The following is a 12,027-nucleotide window of genomic DNA, read 5'->3' as shown; positions in this document are numbered from 1 at the left end:
ATAAAACACAGTGCAGGAAAACCCATAGTACTCACATCATCCCATTTGATGAAGCGCTCACCCTTGGACAGATACTCCTTCACCTCCGGCGGCTGCAGGACAGGGGTAAGCATGGACATCCTGCCCTGCAGATGTGCTCCTCAGCCACCAGAAGCAATAGCTGCCGCACAGCTCGCTCCTCCTTGGCCCCCTCTCCTCTATCTCTGCCTCTCACGTGGCAGGGCTCTCTGCCATGGCCACTGTTGGCATCAGAAAGCAAACAGCCTCTTATATCCCAGCCAAATTCAGGAGGGGCAGGGACAGGCAGGCGAGGACCGATGAATCTGCATTGTAAATCAACAGCTCTCCAAGCAAGCGGGAGAAGCTGAGCCCAAGGTCACCCAGAGGGAAGGCTGGGCTGGGCTGGGATGCCCGTGTGGGCAGCCCCGCAGGCACGCTGCTGCTCCAGGAGGGACCTGCTCCTCGGGGTTGTGCTGGTGAAGCTCACGCTCCACAGCACTTCCGCAAGTGAACTTCCTTAACTGTTGTCTTGACGAAGCGCAGACATCCCCAGCCAACACACAAACTAGTTCAGCAGATGTGCTTACAGAACAAGTCAGGCTTTGGCTACAAGCAGACTGCCCCCTTCATGCAACAGCCCAAAGATCATGTAAAACAAACTCATTCGTTGCTCCCTACAGCCGCCGTTTCTGGGGCCACTTGGTGCACTTCCACTCTTTAACCTCCTTCCTTTCTCTCATGGGTTCTGCTGAATGTCAACCTGAAAAGTGAGGCAGAGGGAAACCCCACAGAGAGATGCAATAAAGCACTGACAGGAGTCCCGAGGACTGCATTATCCCCCAGACTCACTTGGGTCCACTGCAGATACTGTGGGAGCATGGAATGGGAGAGATGAGTTAAGGTGAGGGAAGTGACAGAAGCAGACAGAAGGTTAATGGCAAACAGGGCAAAACCGAATCCCTGCTCTTGACCTTGGCTCAAGGGAATTACATGTGAGCAGCAGAGGAGAAAAGGAGCTCTGGTGGCAGATGTGGCTAACAAGGGGGAGAATGGCTTGTGAAGAGGACTGACATGGGCAAGGTTAATTTTAGTCAAGAAGGCAGAGGCCCACGTTTAATTAGCAGTGGCAGTAACTGTGTTACCCGTGCTGTAATGGGATTCCCAGCCACATGGTGGGATTTCAGCCTTGTCTCCTTATAAAGGAGACAACAAGGTGTCAAGGGGTGGCACCTGCCACTGCTCAAGAGGGACAAGACATTGTCAGCAGCAGTGCAGATTCTCCCAAGGGTGGACAAAGCCTCCTGCTGTACAAAGGGAGGCAGCTGCAGGGAATACTCTCCAAGAACTGGCTATCCAGGCTGTCAGCTCTGTTTTACTGGGGCAGTGAACTGAGGTGGCCTACCCAAGGCTGTGCTTGCTCAGGGCCAAGACTAAGGACATGGAAACCCATCACCTCTGTTCCGATAACCAAGCCACATTTATGGTACTAAGCTCCCTCTGCATGTGTGACACGTGCTGCCAGAGCAGCCAACTGACAGAGCACTGGAGGATCCCAGGCCCAGCAAAGACAGCATCACCAGGAACACCATCCCACTATCCCCCCTGCAGGGGTTGCTGTTATTCCCAAGCAGCATCTGCCCAGATCTCAAGAGCTGAGCTGGAAGTGCTCAGGGATGCCAGCAGCATTTGGCATAAATGGCAGTGAAATGCCAGGCTCTGCAGGGCAGGTTTTGTTCTCCGTGCTCTTCTAAGGAACAAACCCTGAGGGGCAGGTATGCACACAGAAGCCACAGGAGCCTGCAGTTGGGGTGGAAGTTTTCTCTGCCCTCATCTGATCCCTCCTCTACACCAGAGCAGTTTCAGTGCTGCTCAGCTGTAACTCAGGGAATAGCTGTGTAAAGGCTAACGAGCATCAGCCTCGCTCGGAAGTGCTGCACTCCTCCCATCCTCCATTGCACAGAAAGCACCAAAGGAAGGCCATGGAGGTCACAGGGAGAAGCGAGAGGTGGGATGAGCTTTGCCACCTGGAACTGCAGGTGAGATCAGTCACAGCTACTGGTTCCAGGGGCCCAAATGGGATTTACCACAGTTAATACTGCTCTGTGAACTGTGCCTGTTTCCTGTCACAACCAGGGCCTCACAGACAGGCTGCTCCTGTCCTGCATTCTCTCAGACCTGGCTATTCAACAGCTTTCTGTGTGTCTCATCAACAGACCTAGAGCAAGCATGAATCCTGCCAGAGCTCCACTCCCTTGTCACTCAAAGTCAGCTTTCCCTAAGGAATAAATCAGTGAACTGAAACTAAAGGCACCATGAAGAGCAGCACCCAAGCCAGAGCTGTCCTGTGAGGCTGCACAGCACCAACGGCCAAGATCCCTGCTTGCATAAAGCTGGTCACAAAAGCTGAAGCTCGCTTCCTTCTGCATAACCCAACCTCCTTATCTTTCATTTCACACTCCTTGTGCTGTGTGGGAGCTGCTGCCCCTTGCATGAAGAGATGGCTGATGGAACAGTGATAGAAGAGAGCAGCAGTCCTGCCCTCTGCTGAGAGCTCTCATATCACAGCAGGCAGGACCAGCACGTTGAGCAGTATTATTCTACCACCCTGTATTTTCTCTCTCCTGCAAGGCCCATCACCCCATCTACACTCATGCACAGCCCCTCTGAGCAGGGCCCTGCACCTCCTTTGCTTTCAGCCCTTCACCGTGCACCCACCACCCTCCGTGAGGGTTTTGATAAGCAAAAACTTCCATTTTTTACCTTTTTTTCCCTGAAGACTTCCTTCTCCCCCTGCCCTGCCTCTTCAGCAGCCCCGACCTGCCACAGAGCCCATGCAGCAGCACAGTCAGCATCACCCTTCAGAGATTTGACACGGCAGGGTCTGTGGACAGTGATTTAAGCCCTGCTTTACTGAGCAGCCTTCACTGCATGGCTCCTGAGTTCTAGCACGTTATTGTGTAGCCTCAACCCCAACCTGCTCCCAGCACACACAGATCTGTAAGAAGCCCCTTCCAGCACTGTTCTGTTCCACGATAACTGGATCTTGCAGTGTGAAATGCTGTCCTCTAGTGAACAGCGATGACACTGCACACACAGCGTGAGCACTGCCCTCCAACGGTAGGGGTGAATCCAGAGCTATGCAAAGCTGAGGCCACCCCGCAGTTCCTTTTCCTGTTCTGCCCTCTGAGCCCCGGCTATCCTGAAAGGATTAATGGCACCATTAGGACCACAAGGCCAATTTTCTCACCACACTGGGGAGAAGAAGAGCTGAGGGTGTGTGTCAGAGCATACTGTGCCCTACTTTGAGCCCAAACCACAAAGCCACAGATTTATGACAGCTCTCAGCTGACAGCATGACTCCAACTCGACCTGCAGGAGTCAGAGGGCAGTGGACTACAGCACAGAAAGGCAAGTGGCCACAGATGCCACAATACCATATGAATGCCCCAGAGAGGGGCTCTTCATCAGGGATTGTACCGATAGGCCAAGGGGAATGGCTTGAACCTGCCCGAGGGGAGACTGAGCTGAGCTCTTAGGCAGAAGCTCTTCCCTGTGAGGGTGCTGAGGCGCTGGCACAGGGTGCCCAGAGAAGCTGTGGCTGCCCCATCCCTGGCAGTGCTCAAGGCCAGGTTGGACACAGGGGCTTGGAGCAAGCTGCTCCAGTGGAAGGGGTCCCTGCCCGTGGCAGGGGTTGGAGCTGGAGGAGCTTTAAGGTCCTTTCCAATGCAAACCAGGCTGGGATTCTGATGCTATGAAAAGCAGTGAGGTTTTGTGTTCATGCAAGTCCCCAAAACTCTGATCAAGCTCTGAGATATGGCTAGGTCACCATTAACTGCTCACTGCACGGGAATACACAGCAGGAGTATCTTTCACTCCTGGCTCTGATGGCTTTCTGTTTATGTCCAGACTGCACAGGTGAGTGATGGAAACAGGCTCATACACTGTTTAAACACCCTACACATCACTGCAGTACAAAGTAACTGCTGCCCAGGGATGACTGAACCATGCAGTTCCTAATGGCTAGCAAAGGAACAAAACTTTCCAAGATGGGTCATTAACAGAAGAGGAAGCAGGATGAAGGGCAGCAGCACACCAGACCATGTGCCCATCTCATGCTACCTCACAGTAACAGGAGCAAGGGCAGCAAAGAGACTTCTACCAAACCTGGAGATGGATCCATCTCACTGCCCACTGTGTTTACCCACAGTGTAAAATGCTGAACTGGGAAGCAGGATACTGGGAAGGAAGCCCCATTTAGCTCTTTTTCTTCCTGCTCTATCATCCCAACTCGTTCTAACCATAACCTGTCTTCTGTGGATGCATTTGCTGCTGCCACAGCAGATTCTGAGTCCTGATCTTGTCTTTGGGGCAGGATTGAATCCCTGCTTCCCCAAGGTAGGCATGTCCACACGTGCAGGTCGGGGAAGATGAGAGCTCTGCTGGCTGAGAAGCAAAGGGTATCAGCTTGGTTCCAGCACCACATTAAAGTGGGTAATGTGGCCATCCACCCACACTAGCATTTTGTCAGCACAAATGCACCAAGTTTTCTATGTGGATTTATATAACTGTGTGCATATACATGAGCCCCAGTGCACCGACTCTGAAAGGCAACACACCCCAGTGGATCCCATTCCAGAGACAGAGGCTCCCACTGCAGACTACACCCTGCTGCAGCACTATTCAGTTAGGGATGAAAGAGTAATAAAAACTAAAAAAGGCTTCTTTGCATTGTCCCTTCGTGCCAATTCCCACTGCCAGCAGCCTCGGACTGCTGCCCAGGAACCACTCTGCCTACTCACTAATGGAGCTGACCAGCCTTCAGCCATGGTCTCCAGTTCTCCAGGTGCTAGGCCAAGAATCTGCATGTGTAATACCCAGCTTCAACCTTCCAGGCATCCCGCTCCCTACTGCAAAGGCCTCTGCACATCATATTCCAAACTCCACCTCCTGGAGGTGCAATGCAGTTGTAAAGCAGTGATGTGTTCAAGTTTGGGTCTGCAGGAAAGAAGGCATTTTCCAATGGAGGCTGCTAAAGAAATGTCATGTAGGTTTTCAGGTAGGTCGACAGCCTCCACTGTTTTAGTGAATAGCACAAAATCACACATTCACAAGCTTTTCAAGCTAAGGACCACTTTCAACCTCCACAAGTTTCTCATTAACCTCATCATTGAAGCTATTGCTGACAACTCTCAAAAGGCAAAAGGGCTCCATAGCCCACGGAAGGCACCAAATGGAACTGATTTGCACCAGCTGATAGCCCCAGCAACTGGAAATATGAAGCTGAAGGGGCAAGATCTTATCTCAGCATTGTCCTTTGACATGGTCCAGTGTGAGTCATCCGTGCCCATGGGAGGGAGTTGGAACTGGATGTTATTAGGGTCCTTTCCAACCCAAACCATTCTATGATTCATGATAGTCACCTGTGGGTGGGATGAAGGTTTTATTTCAGATCCTAAAAAGATGATGAAACCCGGTTTTGTTCATTTTTGCTCTACTGACACATCACTGCTGTGGCAATATTGGCACGTACACAGGCAGCTAGAGTCAGCCCTGTGCCTTTAACTAGTGGGCACACAAATACACAGCCTGGCCATCGCTTCTCTCCACTGCTGCTCTCCAAGAGACTCATCTCACCAGAAAAGGCCCTTCCTGTTACCTTGGTTATGGTTATTTGTCACTTTGACATAGTTCTTCTAGCCCTGATGAGTGCAATCAGTGCAGGATATTTTAAATCATCTCCTGTCCTTCCAGAGGTCAAAATTAGATCTTGAAAATGATTTCTGTCAGCACATTATCAAGCAGGGAACATACACCACACACACATACACAGAACTACAGACTCTTAGAGAAGAGCTCTCTAGGAAATACTTAACCCTGCTGCAACTCCAGCCATTCTTTTGTTTTCGGAACAGGGAAAAGCAGCAAGTGCAATGGAAATAGCTACTGGAATCATAGAACCGGCCAAGTTGGAAAGGACCCTCAACAAACAGCCTCTCTCCAAGGACTCCACAGCTTCCTTTCCAGTCGCAGCCTGAAGCAGGATGGCAGAAGTGTGAACACAGTCGGATATGACAAGGAAGAACCAGCTCCAGCAGAACTGGAAGAGGTTGCAGGCTGCTATTTTAACTCAGTTAAACAACCCTCCCTTGCACAGGGTTACCAGGATGAGGCCAGCACATTTTTCTCATTCAGCTGCCAAAGCCAAGCACACACAAGAGGAGGAAGTCAAAACTTAACAGATCAGGAAGCACTACCACATGCAAAGCTCCATTATTTTAACTAAGGTGAAACCCCATGCTGACCTCATAAAAGAATCTATTTGCATCTTTAAAGCAGTTAAGCTTCATGTTGCTTTAGTGCACCTCAGCAAGGCCCCAAACCTGAGTCAAGCTCACTTTGAAGAATGAGCACATTGGTTGGTCTCATCAAGAGCTTGGCTGCATTAAGAGCCTGGAGCCATCATAAAATGAGCTACTGAATAAACACCCTTCTCCATCCACAGGGGGAGAAAACTAATGAAACTATCCCAGCCTGAAATCCAGACCAAACCAGGATCACTCTGGCTTCAGGGCTGCATCATGAGAGTGTGGACAAGGCTTTCCAAGGAAATCCTGTCCCAGTGCTTGTAAGGACAATCACGAGTTGGTGCAACTCTTTACTCAAGCTGTCACTCTGCAAACACTACAGGTTGTGTTTTCAGACAACCTATGTCAGTACTCTCCTGCAAACACCTGGGAGCAACTACTATATATTATATATCATAATAATACATATCATGTCATATATATATGAATCTGTGCACAGAAGGGAGAAGCACAACACATTCATTTTCCACATAAAGGCAACATCAGCTTCCTCACACCATGAAAACCAGGAGCAAAGATGCACTCAGACACCTCAACCATTAATCACTGCTGTTCCATCACTTAAGAAGTGGTGGTTATGTTTGAAATACAGCCCCCAGAACCCCATTTGGGTGTTCAGGGTGTGAACGTGCACATTTCCTCCTTGCAAGATGAACAATGCAGTGCTGATTTCTGACTCTAGATTCCTGCAGAGCCTGTGACTAGTCGCAGCCACAGACAGCACAGGCTCACACCCACAAAGAAACTTCTCATTAAACCCCACAAGATCCACCCTCCTGACATTCTGCACGGAGTGAAACAACTCTCCACAACCTGATGTGTGAAACCTATAGCTCAGGGTGCTGGGAACCTCTGGATTAGAGCAAATGGCAAAGAACCACTCTCCCCACTGCAGAGTCTGAACCAGTATCTACTTACTGGAGTTTCTGAACATTAACACCAAACCAATAAATCCTTTTCAGGCATACTTTTCACTCTCAAGAGTTTTCCCACCAAGGAAACAGTGTGCAGGGCTCTCCTGAAGGAAGGACACACTCTTTATACTATGCAATTGGTTCACAGGATAAGATGATGGTTCAAAACGAGCCTCACCAAACTGGTGATACAAAGATTGAAGCTGATGCACCACCCTATCAGAAGCTTTCTGCCCAAGGCCTCTGTCCTGAGTGAACCAGACCTTGCTGTCCCATCCCCAATTCAGCATCACTTTTGCTGTCTCCCCCACCCACGCACCCCATAATCTCTGCAGATCACTTTCCAAGTCAGCGCAAGACAGTGGGCTGTGCAAACTTCACTACCACCGCTAAGTCAGAAGCTGAAGGAATTAAAAGAACATCCCCAACCTCCCCCATCTGTTACTGGATTAACAAGAGAGACAGCACCTTCCCACGTACGACAGAGAGGACTGCAAAGCGTAAGAGGGAAGTGCCAGAGAAGAACAGAATCCGCTTCCCTCAGGCTCCAAACAGGAGATCGGAACAACAGTGTGGAATAAGGCATATTTCCTTTAGAAAGGCAGACGGGAGAGCACGAGAGACCGTCCCCTGTCAAGAGCAGAGACATCCTCTGTGATAGAAGACTCCAGCCTAGCAAAGCTCAAGGAGTGGAGCATCTCCCTTATGAGGAAAGACTGAGGGAGCTGGGTCTCTATAGTTTGGAGGAGACTGAGGGGTGACCTTATTAGTGTATATAAATATATAAAGGGGGAGTGTCATGAGGATGGAGCCAGGCTCTTCTCAGTGGCAAACAACGATAGGACAAGGGGCAATGGGTACAAACTGGAACACAAGAGGTTCCACTTAAACTTGAGAAGAAACTTCTTCTCAGTGAGGTGACGGAACACTGGACCAGGCTGCCCAGGGAGGTTGTGGAGTCTCCTTCTCTGGAGACATTCAAGACCTGCCTGGACACGTTCCTGTGTAACCTTATCTAGGTGTTCCTGCTCTGCAGGGGGATTGGACTGGATGAGCTTCTGAGGTCCCTTCCAATCTCTAACATACTGTGATACTGTGATACTGTGACTTCAGCCGAGAGAGAGAGATGAATTTAATAGTATCTATTCCATCCTTTGAACATTAGGAGGCAGGTGGAAAGGCCCCATCCATCCATCATCTCCCCCCTCCTCAGCACCAAGGAGACACTATAAAAGTTCAGAAAGCAACACACAGCTAATAAAGAAGTTACAATTCTTTATCAAGTCTATAAGCTGCCTGCAGAGGTCACACTGCTGGAGGCAGCCACCAAGAACAAAACCCAGGGTTCAGACAAGGCACTGTACGGCACCATGGCAGTGAGTGATGAGCTTGAGCGTTACACAGACTAACCCAAGTGGAGTAATCAAAGCACACACCTCGTGGAATGACCTGCTCATTCATAGAGTGTCACATGGAATTGCCTCCTAATGACAGGGCACAGGAAGGAAAAGGCTGAGTAGCTGCCTTTGCTGAATCACAGCAGAGGGGCAATGGGACTGAGGGAATCCATCCAGCCCACCCCATCCCAGGGCAGGATGAGCTGTGCCATGCCAGCTCTGACAGACAGCAGTCCAGACAGCCTCAGGAGGATCAAACAGTAGGGACTTGGCCACCTCGCAGGCAATGCAATCCAGCATCTCACTCCGAGAAGCAAGGGCTGCACAGAAGTAATGTCTTAGGCCAATAAGCTTTTTTAATTAAGTCTTCTCTGTCCTGAAGCACTGGATGCTCTCCACTCACTCCAAACATGGGAAATCAATAACACAGGTTTATTTAGCTCCATCCTTCGGGGGCCCTTGGAGAGCAAGCAAACATCCCACTGCAACAGGTAACAGCAGAATTCAAGCAGTGCTGTTCAGTCAGTGGGCAGAACACCCAATCTTCAACAATCTGCCTCAGCACCTGGGTTTTCAGCTACACACAGGGGGAAGGCAGGAACTAACAGGCTCATAAGGAAGTTTTCTAGCTGACCTTCAGGCCAAAGTTTATTACCAACAGGACCCTGAAGAATACAGTGTCTGGACAATTGTGGGAGGAAGGCTAGATGTTAAAGGGCTATACAGCTCCTCTTTGCTGGCAGGCCTGTGGTGCACCATGTGCCCTCAACTGCATTTGTCTCAGGTGAGCTGTCTCCTTTGTACTCCTTAGGAATGGAGTCTCCAAGAGGCCCAACTGGCAAGCTGTGTTTAGTGTGTGACACATTCAGTGGCTTTACAAGACCTCTGAGCTCTGCACCCCAGAGCTCTATTTCTGCACCACAGGAGCCTACTCAACACACAGCTCGGTATTTCTGCTAAAACCCAGATGACAAAGAAAATATCATTACAGCAGCTCTGGTTTCCTGGCTCTCATTTGCCTTTATGGATGGTTGTTAGCAAAGCACTAAAGTTTAGGAACAGAAGGCACACGCGTTCTGGCAGCTGCCTGCATGTGAACAAAAGGACCTGCAGCGAAACTCACACCCATCTGGTTGATCACAGTAGAAAGTAAAGCTTACACCTCACTTCAGCAAAAGCCAACAAGACTTAGCAGTTAATGAGTCTTGTCTGAAGCCTCTGAATGTCTTTAATACCACCACAGAACTGCCTTCTGTGAAGGGTAAGTCTACACCACAGCCAGGAGGCACACTGCAGCCCAAATAAGCAATGAGTAAGTGCAACAGGGAGATGAAGATGTCAGACCGAAGGCAGAACGTCTCTAGAACGGCACAGTGCAGTTTTAAGACAGCTACAGATCTGTAGTGCTGAGGATTAAAGGGGAGGGAGCAAGAGAGCTGGGAAGGCAGGAAGGAGAGTAACTCATGGAATCAGCTATTGCCACATTTTGTAGCTGGAGCATCTTTAGCTGCTCCTAGAGTTCAAATGGGTGAGCATGAGCTGCAGTGGGCTCTCAACCAGACCACACTCGCTACCTTTGCTGGGACCATTTCTACACCTCCAGTGCAAGCCCTTAGTCCACCCAGGCTGCCAGGACTCCACTGGTGCAAAGGAGTGCTATGAACTGTTGGATTTATCAACACCGCTTTGGTGAGCAGAGATAAAGGCAGCATCATGAAAGAGCAGCAGAGATTAAGAAGGATCGGCTTCCTTCCCAGGAGAGAAGAAACTAATTTGGGGAACACAGGACTGAGATCTGCAGCTATAATGGCTTTTTATCATATTGATCCCTATCACCCCCTGTTCCCTTCTGTGCCTATTTCCTGTATCGACTTGCTGACTCTTTTAAACACCCTTTATCAAACTCCTCATAATACCCATGTGAACACTGAGCAGCACTGGAGCTCTGATTGTGTCTGCCACCTTCTAGACACTACAACAGGGCAGAGTTCAGCAATAAAGCAGGACACAGCATCCCCAAGCACAGCCTTAAAATGTAGGAAAACGGCATGGACAGACAGCACCAGGCAAAAACTGCCAAGACCTCATTCAAGCCCAGAGGAACTGCCTGTATGTGCCAATTCCCCCAAATCCCAGAACAGGCACTGGGGAAGAGCGTAGGGAGGGGTTTGTGGGGGGGAGGAATTCATCATCCTTCAACCACAGACCATGAGAAACTGTACCAGTGGCAACATCAGAGAGCACAGCCAGCATAAGGAGCCCATTTCTGCAGAGATGATTTGAGGCAGAGCTGAGAGCAGACACACGCAGCAGCCAGCAAGGCTCTGCCTGCCCTGGCAGCATTCAACAGCAGGAAAACCAAGGCCAGAGAGAATGACTACAGACCTGGAACATCAGTAGGAAATCCATTGTGTAGGAATTGCTACAAATCCACACATCCACCGCCCAAGGGAATTTGTGTATAGAATCCTTACAGCACCACACACAATGCCTTCCTCTGACTCAGGAAGGCTTTGTCAGTGGGATGCCATCTGCTCACGCTGCTCAGGTGTGTGAAATCTGGCTTCAGTATGAATGCAGTCACCTGGAGCTCATCAGGCCAAGGGGTAAGGGGCAGCTCATGCTCTCCAGAGGCGTGAAACTTGACTTCAGCAAGAATACAGTCAGCTGTAATTAATGAGGGCAAGAGATTTAAGGGGGGGCACGGAAAGGTGGTAACACTACTAACAAATGTTTCCATGACACACAAAGTCAGCAATATTTCATGAAAATTGAGTATTTCAGGAGGACAGAGCATGTCATTGGCAGTAGCTCAGAATCATTTGCATGGGGAGGGAGCCTTAAGAATCCTTTAGTCCAGTCTCCCTACTGTGGAAAATACCCCCCCCACCTTAAAGAAGCAATGAAATCCCTGCTACCCTTACCAGTGTTGGCCAGAGAGCCACAAAGGGATCAGCTCACTATATACATATATATGTATGATGAACCTATAGATCAGGCTTGTGCTGAGGCCAAAACCCAGAGCACCTCCAACAGCACCACAATGCCCCACTCTTCAGCCCTTCCCTCCAGGCAAGGGCAGGATCTGGGTTCCAAACATCCCCCATGGGAACGGCTGCCCTTGGACCCCCAGATTCCTTTGCCCTTATAGGAACAACCCTGCAGGAGCCCCTCAAAGCCCCCTGCAGAAGAGACACGGGGAGCGCCATGCTCTGACACACGCATCCAGCAGCCCTGGAGCCTTCAGCCACCACAATCCACCCTTCCCAAGAGCTCCGGCTATTCCGGACTTACTCCCTTTCATTCCCCCTCTTCTCCCTCAGAGCTGCAAGCGCCATGAATCCTCCTGCA

The 12,027-nt window shown here is 50.0% G+C and overlaps 1 protein-coding gene across 2 annotated transcripts in view; it reads right to left on the bottom strand.

The window, feature by feature from the left end:
• Positions 1 to 658, bottom strand: part of PLCB2 (phospholipase C beta 2) — a 44,072-nt gene extending 43,414 nt beyond the window's left edge. The window contains exon 1 of one of the 2 annotated variants that reach the window (XR_009728074.1): positions 36 to 658. Coding sequence is in view for 1 of the 2 variants with exons in the window: in XM_061370992.1 (XP_061226976.1) it covers positions 36 to 119 (84 nt within the window). In the remaining variant the exon portion in view is untranslated. The remainder of the gene's footprint in view (positions 1 to 35) is intronic. The other variant, XM_061370992.1, reaches the window with a different exon arrangement.
• Positions 659 to 12,027: the final 11,369 nt, after the last annotated feature.

The sequence above is a fragment of the Neopsephotus bourkii genome, unplaced genomic scaffold, assembly GCF_033783945.1.
Source record: "Neopsephotus bourkii isolate Nb327-2 ecotype Australia unplaced genomic scaffold, CSIRO-AGI_Nbou_v1 NB_1557, whole genome shotgun sequence".
NCBI lineage: Eukaryota > Metazoa > Chordata > Aves > Psittaciformes > Psittacidae > Neopsephotus > Neopsephotus bourkii.
This window is presented reverse-complemented; position numbering and strand designations above follow the sequence as displayed.